This window comes from Plectropomus leopardus, chromosome 14, assembly GCF_008729295.1.
Source record: "Plectropomus leopardus isolate mb chromosome 14, YSFRI_Pleo_2.0, whole genome shotgun sequence".
In the NCBI taxonomy this organism is placed as follows: Eukaryota; Metazoa; Chordata; class Actinopteri; order Perciformes; family Serranidae; genus Plectropomus; species Plectropomus leopardus.
The window spans coordinates 9,101,424-9,121,212 of record NC_056476.1 but is presented as its reverse complement, the minus strand read 5'-3'; the positions used below and the strand labels follow the sequence as shown (position 1 = coordinate 9,121,212).

General features: G+C 41.3%; 1 protein-coding gene across 1 annotated transcript; it reads left to right on the top strand.

Annotated features, from left to right (window-relative positions):
- The first annotated feature begins 130 nt into the window (after window positions 1–130).
- slc7a14a (solute carrier family 7 member 14a) lies at window positions 131–12,790 on the top strand. The gene is made up of 9 exons (XM_042500688.1): window positions 131–467; window positions 823–1,059; window positions 3,718–3,935; window positions 4,043–4,189; window positions 7,296–7,504; window positions 7,633–7,780; window positions 9,133–9,628; window positions 9,721–9,957; window positions 11,009–12,790. Exons 1-9 carry the CDS (start codon window positions 161–163, stop codon window positions 11,299–11,301), a joined length of 2,292 nt encoding a protein of 763 aa, XP_042356622.1. The 5' UTR covers window positions 131–160; the 3' UTR covers window positions 11,302–12,790.
- The last annotated feature ends 6,999 nt before the right edge of the window (window positions 12,791–19,789 follow it).

Genomic DNA, 19,789 nt, shown 5'->3' with positions numbered 1-19,789 from the left:
TCTGTTGAATCTTTTGGAGCGACTCTTCTTCCAAACTGTTGTACATTTTCACAAAAAAACAGTAAAAAAAAAAAAAGCGAAAGCATCAAAAAGTGAACTTTCCACTCTTCCTCATTAAATTCTTCCCTTTGACTGTGACCCTTGACCTTTAGCTGTCAGTATGAGCGGTCTGGCAGGGAAGCTAGACCCTCGGAGGGTACAATGGGGCTCGACGTGGAACACCTTCACGTCCCGTGTCCTCAGGACCAAACCTGTGGAGTCCATGTTGGACTCGGCCATGTCGGGCACCGGTGCACATGGGACCAGACTGGCCCGGGTCTTATCGACAGTGGACCTGGTGTCGCTGGGCGTGGGCAGCTGTGTTGGGACAGGGATGTATGTGGTCTCGGGGCTGGTTGCCAAGGAGATGGCAGGACCGGGGGTCATTGTGTCCTTTATTATCGCCGCTGTGGCCTCCATACTGTCAGGTAAGACTGGAGAAAAGGCATGAGTTTGTGGCAATTTTCCACACTTACACACATAAACATACAGACTTTAACACACTATAGGCCACGGTACAAAGGTTACTGTCATTTTTACCCCTATTACACAGATATGATTTATATGAAGAGCCTTTTAATAACTATGCATATAGAACAAGGGCAAAGACATAATACGGTCAAAGCTGTAATATAAAAAGCACTCAGGGGATATTTTAGTACTACCTTAATGTTCCTATCAATACCTTTAACTCGGACTTTCACTTTGATGATAATGCAGTCATACCACTGATACGTGTGTGTGTGTGTGAATGTGTGTCTGTGTCTCCTCTCCCTCTCACAGGAGTGTGTTATGCAGAGTTCGGCGTGCGGGTGCCTAAGACTACAGGTTCAGCCTACACCTACAGCTATGTGACCGTGGGCGAGTGTGTGGCGTTTTTCATCGGCTGGAACTTGATTTTGGAGTATCTGATCGGCACGGCAGCAGGGGCGTCGGCTCTCAGCAGCATGGCAGACTCGCTGGCCAATCACAGCATCAGCAACTTTATGATTTCACACATCGGGACGCTCAATGGTTTGGGTGAGTAGGGTTAGCTGTTTTACTAAAAAATGAAAAATTAAGATTTGGCTCGAGCTTCTGATTTTGAAACCAAGTTTTATCATCCAAGTATTTCATTGGAAGTTTTAGTCTCAGGATTTGGATCAATATGAAATTTAGGTAAAAGCTACAGTTGGTAACTTTCATAAATATATCTTTTTTCATACTTGCTGAAACTGTCTTTATATATACACACCACTATGAGAGACAGATAATCTAAAAGAAAAAAACAGAAACAATCATACTCATCTGCCTTCTGTATTGCCATATAAAGACGGAGCACATTGCATCATTCTCTCAAAACCACGCCCACCACGGGGAAAACAAATGGCGCCACAATATGTAACTGAGGGCTGAAGCACTGACAAGCGCATCTAGCTTGCTAAATCATTAGATATCAGCAAGTCAAAGAATTATTTTAGCACTTTATAGCTATCAGGGAGAAAAAGTTACATTGACAAACTCATTATTGTCACCATATCTCATGACTGACAGCTGCATTAAACTCCTCAGCTCCGATTGGTTGCTGCTGATTCTAGCAAATTCCATCCGTACTTCTTTCAGTATATAGAGATGGCTTAAGTAAATATAACACAAAGTTATTTTCTTATAAAATGTACCAACTGTAGCTTAGAAAACAGCACTTTAAAATATAAATAGTACATTTTTCTGTTGTGTTTCCTGCTGGAAAAGACCTCATTGGAAATGACTAATACATAATAAACACAATATATACAATATATGGACAACAGTTAATAGCTAATATAAAGTGCTTTTATTTACAAGGGACACCTTATTTTCACATTTTATGTTTTGTTTTATCACATCAGAATGATATTCGGAACCTTTTACTTGTTTTTTTTTATCTACTCTCTATCTCCACTTTATCAACTATTAGCTACTGGGAGCTAACTGTATAGTAATGATTGCTTTAAGAACTATAAACAGACTTTCACCCACCTGACCTCCAGAGAGAACTGATCCCTTTTACTCCACACCTTCCACAAAAGGGACAGAAGCAGCTCTTGTGGATAACACACTTATTACTGTAGTGGTTTGAACCTGAGTTCTCCTGGACTGAATGACGGCTGTGCCAATCTGTTGACCCAAAGAAGCAGATTCAATAAACTCTATCTTTGCTGTCATTCAGTATTCTTGTAGTAATGCTTGTCCTCATTGTCATAAATTGCCCTTTCAGCATGTAGCAGGGGCACAATGTCGCCTATATCACCACAGGGGAGTTTGTGTAACACTGGCTCAGTGCACTGCTGAATCTGAATTACGGTACATATTTGAAATCCTGATAAAAAAAAAATGAAAGTAGCATCTGGGAAATCATCCAACTCATATCAGATTTTTTTCCGGGGGAGCATCCAAATGATGTTTCGCTTGGAAATCACATCATTATGGAAAGTAACAGCGCCAGCCGCATCTTGGATTTCTAAATGATTCATGCCACACAGTTTTCCAGGTCATCAACGGTACCATGAGGGGAATGCCTGCTAATCTGGTGTAATACTATAGCTGATGTGTGTGCCAGCTGTGTCTATCTGGGTGACACCGCCCTGACAGCCTCTTCCTGTTGGACACTGTCAAAGCGTTGGTAGTGGTCACATGATAAGCAGTGTGGCCAGCTGTTCCACACATTAATGGAAAGTTAAATGTTTTCCTTTTCCTGCTGGAGATAAACGTCTGTTTCTCCACAACAAAGGGAAAATGTGGAATTTAGCTCAAAATATGTCTCATTACTTTCTGTGTGACCACCTGTGTGTATTTATAAAGATGGAGTTCATGGGTAACACGTGCATGGTTTAGTTGACTTAAAAGTAATATGAATATTGTTTTACTGCGCATTCAGTGAAGTGCATTAGTGCAGGGGTCTTTCTAGGGCATGGATCCCTTAACTGAAAGAGAGAAGGACCAGGGACCCTCTACTACATACTTTGTTACATTGCATATTAAACTGGGTGGATGTTAAGCAGAAGCAGGTGTGGATGAAGTACTGAATGCCAAACTTGAGTAAAAGTACAGATATCTTACCAGAAAATGACTTTGGTAGAAGTTAGTTACCTATTAGAATATAACTTCAGTAAAAGTCTTAAAATGTCTGATATTTACTGTACTCAAGTATTTAAAGTAAATTTAGTACATAAGTATTGAAAGTAAAAGTACAAGTAAATGCTTTTAATTAAAGTAAGTGGTCAGAATTTTGAGATTTATGAAGTTTATTTCTTCATAACATACACCACCTTTAAAATGAGGTTTACATTGCACCTTCTCCCCCATTCCTCCATTCTTCCTTCCTGCCTTCCTTCCTTCTGTATTTTGTAGTCAGTAACTAAAATGCTGAGTGGAAAATGTACTGGAGTAAAAGTAAACATTTACAGACAATCAAAAATACAAAGTATAATTACTTTTTATCTGGGAAATTAAGAGGAATATTTTTCACATTTTTTATGAATCAATAATAAAAATCACTAAGCTGTTTTTTTGCTAGCAAATCTGCATCAGACACGACCACAGAGGTGCTTGGGTTTCACAGGTGTAATTTTTACAACTATAACATCTGTGTGTGTGTGTCTGTGTGTCTGTGTGTGTGTGTGTGTGTGTGTGTGTGTTAATCCTAACCCTATCATTTAGGTAAAGGGGAGCAGTCGTACCCGGACCTGCTGGCGCTGCTGATAGCGTTGCTGGTGACGGTGATAGTCGCTTTGGGAGTGAAGAACTCTGTGGGCTTCAACAACGTGCTGAATGTCATCAACCTCATCGTGTGGGTGTTCATGATGATCGCCGGGCTGTTCTTCGTCAACGGAGAAAACTGGGACGAGGGGAGATTCCTGCCCTTCGGCTGGTCGGGGGTACGCATGGCCACATACTGAGTCACAATGAAGAAAGGTTAATTAAGACCTCATGTGCCTCTGCTCTTTATGTAAGCTACTATTTATCTGCTCCTGTTCTGTTCCAGGTGATGCAGGGTGCAGCCACCTGTTTCTATGCCTTCATCGGGTTTGACATCATTGCTACAACAGGAGAGGAGGCCAAGAGTCCCAACACCTCCATCCCCTATGCCATCACTGCCTCACTCATCACCTGCCTCACTGCCTACGTCTCTGTGAGTTACCTCGAAGGCCACAGGAACACTCTGTGCACAAACAATAAATGCTTCCCTTTGTTAGCATTTCAGTGGTTAAAGTTTGGCACAGGGATGCAAAACACTTAATCCTTTCGTACAAAAGTATCACTACACAACTGAACACAGTTTTCATGGCTGGTTTGAGTGTTTTTTGGCATGCACAGCGTGGTAATGAGGTGAGATAATGAGTTGGCTCACTGACTCCAGTGTTAGAAAACACAACTTTATGTCACGGATGAAAACACTCACATTGATTGTAGGAAGACAGCAGGCAGCAATCACAGTTTGTAATTCATACACCCCCATAGTTTAACGTTTTGAAACAGAAGTAATTAAATTTTAACAGTTATTTGTGAACAAGACAAAGACGACAGTTCACATTTTATTATTTTGTAATTTTCATTACTTTTTCAAGGAATGTTTTTGTTTGTTGTTTTTGTTTTTTCCTTTAATTGTTTTGCATATTTTCTGGTTATTTATTGTGATTTTTTTTTCTCATTTCTTGCTCATTTTTTGAGCCATGTCTTGTGAAGTTGCTCATTATCTTTTCCCAATGTTTTTTAAAGAAATCAAACAAATTTGCTTAGGTTTCAAAGGGTTGAAGATCTAAATCTGCTTGCATATTTATCATCATTCATCTGCACGGGTTGCCTTGAGCATCACCTTTGAGTTCCTATAAACATACCTGCAAGTACACAGAATGTGTTACCCCAAATTTTGAGAAGTGTCTGCCAGAAAGATCAAACACCAAGATGTTTCCCCCCTGCGCTCCTACTGTGTGCCTGTGTCTCATCTCCAATTTTACGTATTCAGCTCGTGCAGCATTCCAGATTCCTCACTTTGACACGTTTGTGCTGGATGGTTGTTGCTATGGGTACCGTGTAACAGCAGCCTATCAGGAGGAAGAATTTTTTTCAACATTGCCTGGGGCCACAGATTGCATCAACTTCAAAACTCAACTACTTCTCTTTGAATACCTCGTCCCTCTCTGTCTGTGCCTCCTAGTCACATCTGCAGCATATTTCTCCAAATAATCCTACTCTTGTGCTGCAAAGTCTATTTTCTGAGCTGCGCTTAATCTCATGCTTTCTCTCATCTGTGTCACTTTGCAGGCATCTTGGAATAGCTTGTTTGCTCCCATCAGGAACCTCAAGCTTCCACAGTTTTGGGTCCAGAATCACTTAAATCATTAAGCACATTGCATGTCACATCTTTTCTCGGGTGGCAATGAGAGACTGTAGCTTCACCCAAAATAGTCCAAATTAGTTGGGTTCTTCCGTCAGCGTTCGCCTGACTGTGTTTCCATATTAAATTTCCCTAACATTAGGATAGTCTGGATTCTTTTGAGGTGGGTTTGTATGGGATGCTTGATTCAATTTGATTTTGATGTTATTTCAAACATGTAAAAAAGAAAATAGAGATATGATTATACAAACAAGCAGACAAAAAAGTAATATTTACAGACAATGAAAAACATAAAGCAAAAGAAATTGTCAAACACGTGAGTTTACATATTCAAAAAGGAGTAAGTACAAACTTATTTAAGCCCATCCCTTCTCAATAAGTCATTTTAATTAACCAGCTTCCCAATGAATTTAAACCTGTACTCTAATTAACAAAACATATATGCATACACCAACGTCTACACATATGCATTATTATTTTCACAAAAAAGAGATAAACTCGACAAAAATAAATATTAAGTACACAAATAAATCATCAATAACCCCGGTGATTGTCAAACCCCCTCTTCATCCCTGTGAAAATCATGTTCATACAGTATTTTAAACTGGTTTGTGTTTGGACATTGTTTTAGCTCCACATTAAAACTGTTCCATAGCTTCACTCCACAGATTGATTTATTGATTGATTTACAAAAACCTCTCCTGGTGCTACGAACACTGTAAAGTTTTAAAATTCAATTTTCCCCTTAAAACAGTAGTTTTAGCTTGCTGAACACTGTAAGAGCTGCTGGTCAACTGCTGCTGGGACAGTGACTATGGATAAATACCTCACAAAAGCCCACTTAAAAAATCTGTATTGTCCTTTAATGCATATTAACTAAACAGAGATGTCTGGATGGTGCTTTTGGGAAACCCTCATTCACGGTAGGGAGTCACATGAATACGCAAGCTGAAAATTAGCTAACGGCGAGCTAAATTGGGCACTGTAGGATGCAGTTTGGGATCAGCTTTGCTCTCTCAAACAAATATGTTAAACCAGGATTTGCCGTAGGAATCCCTCTAGATTAGTACAGTCCCCTTTGACTGGTTCATGCACAGTGTCAACCAGCCTATGTCGAGAATGGACAAAGGGTTAAAGGCCACCAGCCTATTCGCAGGAATATTATGTCTCTGTCCTCTGTCTTGCTCTCTGTGATAGTTGGTCGTTTTTATGATCCTCTCTCCTTCTGCAATCTGCTCATTCAAATCCCCCTCTTTTGCAGCACCGTATCTGTGACAGATGGCCCTGCATGATTTCACACGTCAGACGCGAGGATCAAAATCGTGCACATTCGTAGACATGCACACACACACAGTGAAGGAGAAGCATGGCGAATGGACGTTTTGCATGTGATGCGATGGACGGGCTGATCATGCTAGCTGTGTAAAACTAGGATGCAAGCATCCGGCAGGTTATTCTGATTAGGTTGAGAAAACTGCCTCCACCAACAACAAGTTTCATTTAGTGGCTGCTCTGGAGCTTTTATATGTTATAATCTTCATCAGCAGATGGCGTTTGCTCAGTTTTGCACACTTCTAATCAGTGTTTAAAAGATGAAAAGCTGCAGTTCAGAGGTCATTTCTGATCTTGGAAGCAATGTCTTAACAAGGTACATTCAGTAGCTGTTCTTGAGCTTTCAGTCACATCACATGATCTTCACCAGCCTTTACTTTTCTGGCTTTTTTTCTGTTTAAAAAAAAAAACCAAAACACAGTTGAACGATTCACTTCCCTTTGTTACTGATGCCAGTTGCCAGTTTTTGAAAGAGCACATTGCTGACTAGCTCCTCTCCATATTGTAGGATCATAGCATTGAACTCTTCACTAACCTTTCTGTTTGTATTCGACCCTCTTCTGTCCAGGTTTCTGTGATCCTGACTCTGATGGTGCCGTATAGTGAGATTGACGCAGACGCCCCGCTCATGGAGATGTTTGCCTTGCATGGGTGTATGTTCGCAAAGTATATTGTGGCGGTGGGCTCCATAGCGGGACTCACTGTATCCCTCCTGGGATCTCTGTTCCCCATGCCCAGAGTCATCTACGCCATGGCGGGGGACGGCCTGCTGTTCAAGTCAGTCCATATATTTGTTCAGTGATCGTTTATTTTTATGTCACTCTAAATGACATATGCAACTGGGTCCCAGTTAACTAATTACCGTGTGTGTGCGTGCGTGCGTGCGTGCGTGCGTGTGTGTATAGGTTCCTGGCCAACGTGTCTTCCTACACAGAGACCCCTGCTGTTGCCTGCGTGGTGTCAGGCTTCCTGGCTGCCCTGTTGTCCCTCCTGGTCAGCCTCAGAGACCTCATAGAGATGATGTCCATAGGAACCCTGCTGGCCTACACCCTGGTGAGTGGATAATGATGGCGGAGGCATCCATATAGACCATATGGGGATTAGCCGGGTGCAGCTGACTCACTGGATGTATTACAGAGATTTTTTTCAGAAACACTTACATTTGCAACAAAATATAATTCAATTCCTTGGCACACTGTGAGTCAGATTTGGCAAAAAGGCTCTGCTCTTTGAAGGAGCTCTCAATTATTGTGCAAAGCCACAGGGATTTTACTGGGAAAACTAATCCCAGAAACACATGAATCATACAGAATGATGCTATAGCTGCAGACATAAACAGCAGGTCTTAGCTGGTAGCTGAACAACGGAGTAATCAATGAGCCACTTGTACTGATGCATGAATGAAATGCTGATATCCAATCAGAACTAATGAAATGCTTCATATTGCTTGGTTACTACCGTATAATTAAAGCTAAACCAAATAAATAAACCACATTGTGAAAAATTTAACATGCATAAGACCCCAAAACCATGTGAATGCGAGAAGAAAAGGACTTTTTTATGCCTCTGCTTCGGCAACAGCCAAGGCCGGAAGCATTCATGTTTTCAAGTTGTTTGCTTGTCCTTCTCATTCTTTTAAACATGGTATCTCAAGAACGCCTTGAGGAAATTTCTTTGATTTTGGCACAAACGTCCACTTTGACTCAACAATGAACTGAATACATTTTGGTGCTCAAAGGTCACTGTGGCCTTGCATCTGTCTCATTCTCATAGCTGAAATATCTCAAGAACATCTTGAGGGAATTTCTTCAAATTTTCCGTAAACGTGCACTTTGAGTCAAGGATGAAGTAGAAAGATAAGATTTGAAAATGCTGTGATGATAAAGTTTTGAGGTTTGTGCTTTATCACAGTGAACATCATGCTTGCTTTAATTGAGTTGTCATTCAAAAATGCAATTAATGTTGCATCTGGCAATTAGTTTAATCATCACCAGCTGAATATTTGAAGAACTGAGTTGTCATTTTTTTCTTCATTCTCATGAACAAGATATCTCAAGAAGGCCCTTGGGGAATTTTCTCAAATTTGGCACAAACTTTGGACTGAACTGATGAATTTAAAATTTGGTGGTCATCTGACAATCTCACGATGACATCATCAAAAAACGTTTTTGGCTATATGTTAAGAATTCGTATGCTAATTATGACAAAATTTCAAACACATGTCAAATATTATAACATTATATATCCAAAAGGTCAAAGGTCAGCTTCATTGTGACATCACAATTATTTGCTGGCCATGACATCATAACTCAGGAACAGAGGGGGAGATGTTTGGTCCTCTAGTTTGTGACGATGGGTTCTCTCTGCTTTTAGAAAAACAAATTGTTCCCCTTCCTGGTCTGTAGGTGAGCCTGTGCGTACTCCTGTTGCGTTACCAACCTGAGGGCGACATCCACGGCTTTGTGAACTTCCTCTCTGAGGAGCAGAACAACAAGAGAAAGGAAGGCGTTCTGGCTGAGTGCGAGAAAGACGCCTGCTCACCAACTAGCGAAGCAGATGAGTTCGGAGGTCCGACCACTAACACCTGCGGAGCCAAAAACCTGCCGTCGCTCGGTGACAACGAGATGCTGATAGGCAAACCAGATAAAAATGCCTACACTGCCAGCCACCCAAACTATGGCACCGTGGATATGACCACTGGCATCGAAGCAGAAGAGACAGAAGGCGGGATGTCTCGGCGATTGAAGAAGCTCATCGGGCCGCGCTACTACACCTTGAGGATCAGATTGGGCCTCCCAGGAAAGATGGACCGGCCAACTGCAGCCACAGGGAAAACTGTGACTGTGTGTGTGCTGCTCCTCTTCATTTCCATCTTTGCTTTCTGCTCCTTCATCATTTTTGGTGAGAGCACATGAACAAATTCAGACAGGAATTAACAGTTTTGCCTAACCATAAAATTAATTGAATCCGTCTTTTTTTCTCTTTCTTTCCAGGAGCGAGCAGTATTGGGGAGGGTCGCTGGTGGGCTTTGCTGCTTTTAATCTTCTTCATTATCTTCCTTGCCCTGCTCATCATCATCATCCTCCAGCAGCCAGAGAACCCTAAGCGGCTGCCCTACATGGCGCCCTGCGTTCCCTTTGTACCTGCTTCGGCCATGCTGGTTAACATCTACCTCATGCTTAAACTGTCCGCCATCACCTGGATACGATTTTCAATCTGGTGCCTCGTGGGTAAGCCGCCACCTCGCTGAATGATCCCGCATTCATGGTTGGTGTGTTTTATGACAAATTTTAAGATAGGATTTGTGTCATTGCCATCATCCTGAACAGATGGGAATGCGCCATGTTTTGATTTTAAACAATAGAGTGATCAAATTCAGTACTATTAAAATGACTCATGTCTTATTGGCTCAGTGGGGCAGTAAAATCCAGTGTTTGTCTCAGTTACTCGCTTTGTTTGTTTTTTATGGAAGAACAAGGAAGTTTCATTTCACTTTTATTTCCTGCTTGAGCTGTATCAGCCTGTACATCTGTGTTTGTCCTTGTATTTGTGTGTGTGTGTGTACTTTTGTGTGTAAATGCTTTGAACATGTGTTTCAACTGATTTGAGCATCTGAAAGTTTTGAATCCATGATTCCTCTGTGAAATCATGGACTATCACCTCCCAGAATCCCTCATCCGGCAATGTGTTTGATTGACATCTCAAAAAAATATTGCTTTGTTTTTGCACAAATCTGTAATGGAAACCTGCCCACTGATACACGATACGGGACTTTAGGCAGAACCGGACAAAGCTCTAGTGCCCACCTTGAAACTGTGACTGAATAGATCTTGCTCCCAGGTTGAAGTTATGGGCGAAGCATCTGTGTTTGACCAAAAAATACACTCGAAATCTTCAATTAAATTACTTCAAAGTCTTCTCTTCATATATTATATGCCTCTGGACAGAAATGGACGTAAACTGCATTTTGACTGGTTGGCAGAGGCAGACAACAGCGAGGTGGTAATTCTAGTTACTGCTTATGTAAAGACAGAATGAATGCAGCCTGGTGTCCAGCAGAGCTGTTTGTGTTCGAACACACACACTGCTTTTATTTCACTGTGTGAGTAGGACTGCTGTACTCTTCTGACTCACTCAGAGTGGGATGAATTGTTTTTAAGTTGATTTAGTTTACTATTTCACTGTGCTTTTAAATCTATTTTTGAGCTCGTAAAATAGTGCTGTAAGCTCTGGTTATGTATGTATGTGCCACTGCACTGACATCTGTCTGTATCTGTTCAGGTGTGCTCATCTACTTTGGCTACGGCATGTGGAACAGTACGCTGGAGATCACGGCCAGAGAGAACGAGGTGCACGCCTCCACCTACCAGCGCTATGATCAAGGTGTGGACGAAGGCTTCTGCGGCTTCGACGATGATTTCTACCCACCAACCACTGACGCCTGGGGTGCGCCAGACGGGGGATCAGGGCTCACCCCACCCCCTGAAGCGAAACCTGAAAGTGACGGGGCGCCATCGAAAGGCAGGACCATTGCCAATCACGGCCTCGCCGAGGAGGATCCGATGGATTTCTGAAGGGACTGACTCTGTGTTACCCTGAATGTACTGCCTTGTCTGCTGCCTGGGGAGAGGGAGGGGGAACAGTCGTGCGAGTGCATGAGAGACTGTGTGTGTGCGAGTGTGTGTGCATGCCTGCATGTGTGTGTGTGTACTTGTTTGTGTCAAACCCTTGGGCTAGATCGTTGTTTGGCAGCGGAACGTCACTCACCTTACTCCACCACGCTCGGCGCCCCCCGGCTCACACAGCAAATGAGGACGTCAAGGTCGAGCGTCTTGTCACAGTCACTTGTTATTCACTTACTGGAACTCCACATCCCACACAAACACAGAACAGATAGAAAAGTGCCGACGAAGCAGGAGATAAAATATGTGTTTCAGTGCACTGTGAGCCATGAAACATTGTTTATAGAGCAGTCGGTTAACTGTATATGTCAGAATTTATGGGATATAGGAGCAGAAGGTGATGAGCACGGACAGGGACAGATGAATCAGCACCTCTCTTCCTGTTTCAACTCAGACACACAGGAAATTTAGATGACAGCATGCCAAGCCCAAGCTATTTCCTATGTACAGGTCTGACTTTCTCTGCTCATATCCTTTTCGACAACTCTCAAAAACACAAAAAAACTTGCTTTAATATAAAAAAATGCTCTCTGTCTGTCTTCAAATCTTTCCCCTGACCCCTAACATCTAGCCCAAGGGATTCAGGACCGGATCGGGAAGAGGGTGTTGATGTTTTCTGTCACAAATAGTACTTGGACTTTGCTTGCAATAGTGCCTTCATCTACTGTATGTGTATGTGAGTTTCTGATTATGTCTGTTTTCTACTTTAATTTTGCCTGTTGTACGTGTGAGGGTGTATGTGCAATCAAACTCCACCTTTTACATCGATTCTCACGTCTGTGTGTGTGTAGATATAAAGCGTGTTCTTCAGGTTGTTTTACTGTGTATGTGTAGGTATTTGTTTTCGCTCTTCCCACTCTTTGCCCCAGCATGAAGCTCAAAATCAATCCACTGGCAACAAAGCAGCTCATGGTGCAATGTAACACATGCTCGTCAGCTCGTCGGTGTACCTAGAAAGAGGAGAGAGTAGACAAACAGAGAGAGAGAGAGGACAGGTTGAATCCTAATTGACAGCCTGCATGGTTTATTGTGATGAATGTCATATTTTCTGTGTGCTTGTCTCTCCGTTGATGCAGTTGTTGTTGCTATTTACCAGGACGGGGAAGGAATTAGTTTTCAGTTCATTCAGTTCAGGAAATGGATTTTCTGCATGGGCTGTATCTTTTTACCCAGGGAAGAAAACAAATTTAGAGACTATACAAATTTTTTCATTGAGGGAGAGGGGTCAGAAAAGGGGGAGGACACATATATCTATCTGTATTTATATTTTTAGCTCTCTAGATAGATAGATAGATCTTTTTTCTAAAGGGTGGGTAGTGTGACTTTTTTTTAGTGCAGGTGAGGGTCATTTAATTATCGCTTGTTTTCCAGTTTTAGTTTGTTTTATTTTCAAATTTTCTTAGCATTTTAAATTTAGGCTCATACTACAGGAGTTTTGGGCAGATTTATCCGTTTCACCTCTCAACAGTCGGAGGAGAAATCAGATCTGGGACCTTGGCCAGTGCCAATGTTAAGCCCAGATTGTTTGGTATTGTGAGGGGTTTACAGATCCAGTCTTTCACCTCTTGAACTACTCACAGACTCATCAGGGCTGCCCTGATTATTTTAAAACATGTTTGATATGTAGTAGATAAAATCTGAATAATGAAAATAACAGTTTTGCAAGGTAATAGTAAGATTCTAGTCCTTTAGGCTAATGTTAGCCAGCATACTACTAAATTTGGTTCTTTTTTTGCCTTTATTGACAGGACAGCTGTAGATAGACAGGAAAGAGAGGGGGTGACACGGAGAAAAGTGCACCAGAATGGAATCAAATCCGGCCCACTGCACAGGCTTCAGCTTATATGGGCCACACACTTTACCAGGTGAGCCAAAGGTCACCCTGCTAGCATACTAAGGCTGACAGATATTAAAACTGACAGTTAACATCTCACCTCCAGTTTCTAAAGAATAGACAACCCACTCACTTCAAAGCATTAATAACATTACTGCAAGTTGTCGCTCCACATCACTCTCCGTTTTGTTTGCATCTTTCTTATTGAGATCACGTGAGGTGGTGAATTATTACCGCTCCGGCACTGTAATCTTAATATTGTCTTGTAGTGCGTGATGCACCATTATTTTCAAATCTTGTAGTGTGTGCATGTAAGTATAGAGAGGAGAACATCTATGAAGTTTCTCTGTATGTGCGTGAAGAAACCTGATTTCAAAAATCAGTTAAGATTTTAAAACTCCTGTAGTCTGAGACTGGCTCAAAATTTTTAGTTGTAACCAATACTGTTTATTATTTTAAGACATTTGGAGAGGGTATTTCGATTTTTGTCTAAGTCAAAGGGAAGGCCCCACTCCCTCTCTAGACCAGTAATTTTTGTACAGTCCCTAACCGAGAAGCATTGTGTTGAAAAGAAATTGAGTGAACTGAAATATAATCCCTCCTCTTCCATCTCTCTCCCTTTCTCCTCCTCTCCTCCGCTTTTAACTCCTTTGTGTCTTTCTTCTCTACATTTTTTATCCTCTTCTTCCACCACTTCTTTGCACTTCTAGCCCAACTCTTCCTTCATCTGTTTCCCTCCTCACTCTTCTCTTGATATTCATCCGGCCATGTCAGCAGGGAGCTGCCACTCTTAAGTCACAAGTGATGGAGCCGGAGTTGGTTTTCAGTCAGGATTTGAGACAGCAATCTGTTGTCTCATGGCCTGACGCAACATTAGCTCCAGTTCCACCTCGGGGTGTCTGCTGTCTCTCTTCTGATTTGTCACCGGAGCATTTACTCCTCTCCCCGTGATTCTGCCCTGACCCCGGCCCAAACTAGTCTGACTGAACCTCCCTGTTGTCGGTCCGTTATCATGTAGCTAGTGTCGAAGTCCCACTCTTCACGTTACCTTCACTGTCGCCGCACCCTGAAGAGATGTTGTGAAAATCAATCAAATCAAATCATGATCCTGCAGAGCTCAGTGTGTAGGACATGTAAACTAATGCTGCCAGATTTAAGAGTTTGATTCTGTAGTAAGAATGTATGCACTCATTGGACTGTAAGTGATTTTGGCATACACCAAATAGCATGCTGTTATGTTATTATATTGAGGGTGGGGGCACTTCTACAATAGCTGCTGCCGTGTGTCCTTCTTGTACCTTGTCCCTCTTGCCCCCCTGTTGCTGCATCTGTCCCTTCCAGGGAAGCCTTATTTGTCTAATGCACTAAATCTAAGGATGCCACGCTAACCCCCACCCTACCTCTGCTTCTCCCACATGCATCCCCACTAAAAAAAGGTTCTTTCCTTTAGTTTTGATTATGGAAATTGTGATACCAATCTCAAAAAACAGCCCGCTATTCTGAATTACGCTCGTATTGGGTGATTCTGCAGCTTGCTAATACAGAGTTTTGTGACATTTCTGTAGTGCACTTGAACATAAAGCTGTTGAGGTTTAGGAGATGAATGGGTGCACCCCATCTGACTTTTATACAGAAACTCAAGTGCCCATCAAAGACAAATTATGGCTGTAGATAATATTGATCCATTGATATATTGTATTTCAAACCTGTTAAACAAAACAAAAAAAAAATATGAAAAAATAACAATAAATGAAAGGAACGATGACCTAGACAACAAACTCAATGACTTCATTATGTTCTCTGTATCATTTTTGTAAATTTGTATAATATAGTGACTTGGAGGGAGTTTATATTCTACTAATTAAAGTTGCTCATGGTGCATGTTTTGCAAGCTGATTCCAGTATTTTTAAACTTTTTTTTTCAATGTGACTACCAGTAGGCCGAAAAAAACCCAAAACAAATTCAGTATTTCTTGGAGGAAGACCAAAAATCTTTTTAAAAAAAAGTCAAAAACATGGAATTTCATTTTGGTGTCTAGTAAAAATTTCGGAGGGCATGGGGTTGAAGTTGAGGTGTAAGGGGTGGAGTCCTTGGACTCATGACTTCAGTATTTTTTAAATCCTAGCTACAGCCCTGAGACCAACAATTTTGTTGCCCCTTTTTAAAAGAAAAAAACACTATAATAGGCCCTCAGGGAGAAGGCCTTTGAAATCAACTTTTGTAGTGGCCATCAGTGTAATTAAATCTGTCATGTGATGCCCTGTGGCCCAAAAATACTGGTTTCCCCATAGGCTTACAAAGAAAAAGAAATGTCTGTAAATCAGTGGATCAAATTTTTGTCATATCTCCTGTGAAATGATTTGTTCAACTATCAGAATTTGATCCATTTGGTCTGTTAACATTTGTAAAGTCCAGAAGAGCTGCATAATTTAGTCATTTTATTCCCATTCAAGTTAGCAGAGTGCTAAACTGCAAGTAGCCGGCTTTAAGGACCATGTAGTGTGGAAACACTGTCAATCATATGGGTGATTTTAAGTGCAGCAGTTGAACTTTTCTGGCTTCATGTACCACTGAGCAACTTTCATAGAAATGAATGGGGCCCTGCCTCCAACGCTGTATCCAGTTCTCTTACATCCAAAACCATTATCTTTCCTATACTACGTCATTGCTTTAGTTGCCTAATCTTATCCATAATTCAGTCAGTTACCTTGTGTGGAGGGAGGGGTTTTATGTGAATGTAGAATATATTTAGTACATCCAAACACCAAGCTCAGTGCAGCAGGGGGTGGGGAGTGATGACGATAACCAAAACCAGAACATGATATTGGGTGAATTGGGTGCTCTGCATGGATGTTGTAGAAACTGATGTTTTATTAATGGTTGCAATTAATCGTAATGTGAGGTTTTGCAGAATTGTCCAATATGAACGTTCTGTCTGGTGATAGGGTTGGAAAAAAAAACAGCGCATCCCAAAACACTTGCACACTGTTCTATTACTATTCAGCCAAAATATCGTCCAGACCCAGATCACCTCCCGACTCAGCCAAAAGAATCGAGCCGGTTTACATTCAGCCAAAACACTACGGCGAGTTCAGGTGTTGCCATGCCTCTGACACCGGACTGTACAGTCAACTTAATATTTTCTCTGCTTTGTAAGTGTGTGTGTGTATACGAGTGTGTGAGTGCATGTGCAGTATGTGCGTTTGTGGTCTCTGCCTGCGCCTCAATGTGACCGTCTGGTGAATGTGTAGCATGCTGTCATGCACAAGGCCCAGACTGTAAATGTTGTACCTGCATGTGGTGACTGATTGCTACGAGACATAATAGAACACTAAACCAAACGCAGGCTTAGTTCTGATACCTGGGAACGCCGACCTCTGTGCTCAGAGAGGATTTAACAGGTGTGTTACAACCGAATCTGCTTCAAAAAATATCATCGTTCAGGATCCTCAACCAAAAATCGTTTGTATACTTTACAACTGAATATTATGTTAAATGCAAAATGAATTCTATAATCTAAAAGAAGATTATTTGTATTTCTAAGCTTGTGCAGTAACTTCCTCACCCGGGTATGGGAACCAGGGCTCCGTTTGAAAAGGGAGTAGAAGATGTAGCAAACACGGGTGTGGAGACTCCTCTCTCGCCCTCCCTCAAACACTTACAGTATGCCTACTTCCTGTATATCCCTTTTTCTCAACCACAACCTCTGCAAGCCAAAGTCCACAATGTTTGTTTACTTTTCACATACAGGAGATCGTAGTTTCTTCGAAGTGAACACTTAAGATACAACAGAGCTAACTGTTTTTCTTCTAGGGTCTGCTAATAAGCTAAAAAAGGAGACAGATGTTTTTTGTTTTCCCACGGTGACTTTAGTCTACAGTGCAATGATTATTTTTTAGATCCTAGTCGCTCAGTATTTCATTGACAGATTTAAAGTATTAGTCTAGACATCACAGCAGCGAAAAAGTACAGCATTGAAGGAGAAAAGAAGTATTTTTCTACAGCTGTCTCCCATCCACAGGTCCTCCGCGGGTAGGTGTGCACAAAAGAGCTGGGTGGAGTTATCAGCCTTCACTTTTCGTTTAATCACAAGGGGGCCTGGGAGAAACTGCTAAAATATATTTTTACCAACCGTAGACTCTAGAAAGAAAACGCTCATTTATAAACCTTAATCCTTTCCTTTGAAGGATTTTGAAATGGTTGCTGTAGACATCGATAGAACAGTAGAAGGTTTAGGAGTGCTACAGAAAACATGCAGAAACTATTTTAATACGAATCTATAAAGGGTAAAGCATTAATCAAATATTGCCACCATTGCTTTGAAAGTCAGCTACTGTTTGTTTATTTTGTCTCGGAGAAGGTGTGCCATGTTCTTCCTGTGCTCTGTGTTTGCTGTGGCCCAAGTGTCCAGTTTGTGTGTCGGACTTGTTGAGATTGGCTTCTCTCGCAAACAACTAGATATTCCTTTTCTTTTCTGTATATTTTGGCACAAAGCTGTATAATGTAGTAGTTTTTTATGTTGATTTATTTTTTAATGGTTTCTTCCATATGTGTGGTTATTTTGCTCCTGGGTGCACTGTTTTATGCTGAGTTGTTGATATTGCTTCCATGCAACAATGAAAGCTATTTATTGCAAATACCAAAAAGAGGCTTGCTCATTTTTTTAACTGTTGTGATGAATACTGTACAATAGGTTCAGTCACATTTACACATTGGAGAAGGATATGCACAATTATGCTGTGCTACTATGCCTGGCTGTGTGTGGATGTACGATGTATTCCATATTGATCCGGGTATGGAAGGACCTCTTTAAAGCAAAATGGTTTCATGTCTGTTTTGAGCTGATGAGCTAAATGGAGTCCAAAAAGCCCACATAACGTTTTACACCTCAGTCAATCAGTGTTTAAAATTCATGCATTTTGCTAATAGGAGACCATATTGACAGGGCTTACACTGAAGGGAACTGAGAGCTGAACAGCACAAAATAGGTGAAGCTATCATTCACCCAACCAGTGAGTGACTAATAGCCTCTCCAACTGTGGTTGGTGCCTAAAATAGCTAGATTTCTGAGCAAGCTATATTGGAGAGGTGTTGCTACTGACTAGCCCAAATATGTTTGCTAACTGGCTAGTGTGTAAGTGCAGTGATAAGCTTGGTATGTCCACATTTTGCAAAATAGCCCTGCTAGTAGCTTCTAGCACCACAAATTCTGCAAGAACTTGCAAATTAAAGGTTCTCTGCAGAGTTTTTGATCAGTATCAGTGTGATGGAACCATGTTTTTATGTACGATCCTTGATTTGTTGATTCTCGTGCATGTCACATGATTTGCAGAGCAGCCAAAGATTTTATACTATACAACAGGTGGCAGTAACATGTCAAAAAATGCACAAAGGCAGTGAAGTTTTTTTTTAAACTTTCAAAATCGGTTGGCAAATGCTTTATGAGGAAGGACATGCATTCAACATATGTTTGCTAGACCTCAAAGAAACACAATGTGTCTTTATAACACTGAATGTAAACAAACTTGGCCTGTGCCCAGTAGGCCAGTTGAGTAATCCATTCACGATCTACAGCCAGGGCTAACATGGTGAACTCCATGGACGAAGTCTTCCAAGACCTGCTCGCTATGTAGATGTGGTAACGAAAACATGACAATTCGTATTTTCTGGTAATTATACACCAAAGAAAACATACTTATTATATCATTCTCAATTTATGCCAATATATTCCCTTAAATCCAACACATTGGACCTCTAAACAAAAGTTACAAGTTAAGTACTGAACCTTTCTTGATCCATTTTGATGTTAACTGGTCAAACCATAGCCTGGGGGAAAAATTCTACCATAGATGGAATAACAGCACTTCATGATAAACACAGCAGTTACAATGCTTCGAACTAAGAGTTCAAGTTGTAGTGTTTCTCATTCAGAACCAAAGAACAGAGGTTTCTATGGTGGCTTCACAATGCAGCAATGACCTACAATCAAACTGTGTGAAAACCATAGAGGCAGAAAAACCTATTTGTCCACCAGCAGTGAAACTTCAATAAACCAAAACATGACTCAGCAACAAGACCTGTTTTGATCAGAGGTCTCGGCTCTCACCCTTTCTCAACTGTAAAAACTCTGCTCTATTGCTCCAACATTATTGCTATGATTTCTGTTCTCACCTCCTACACAGAAACACACAGCGGAAGGGAAAAAGGTCACGGGTGTTCTCTGGGTGTTGCTGAATGGTATTCTGGGAAATGAATCGGAAACTTCAACTGAAGTAGAAATAGTCAGGCCACAGTGATGTTCAGTGGATACAGAAAGTAAAATAACCAAATAATAATTGCTGATAGGATAGAATATCACAGAATAATGGTGTTGGTGTATGATAATATCCTTAAGCAGAATCTCATCCTTCCCTGAGTCAACAATAAAGTTTTCTTGGTAGATAGAGACTTAAGATAGCAACATTTTAGCATATCATAACACCGCCAGTCCCTCTCAGTAATACAGGACAGCTTGGTTGCCCACTATCCTCCCACTGGCCCCCTGT

What these genes read in the sequence shown, in the direction of transcription:
- slc7a14a (XM_042500688.1), top strand. Translation starts at nt 161, where the DNA reads ATGAGCGGTCTGGCAGGGAAGCTAGACCCTCGGAGGGTACAATGGGGC. An exon ending in TGTGGCCTCCATACTGTCAG is followed by an intron (nt 468 to 822) that starts GTAAGACTGGAG and finishes TCCCTCTCACAG; the next exon opens with GAGTGTGTTATGCAGAGTTC. An exon ending in CCCTGCTGGCCTACACCCTG is followed by an intron (nt 7,781 to 9,132) that starts GTGAGTGGATAA and finishes CCTGGTCTGTAG; the next exon opens with GTGAGCCTGTGCGTACTCCT.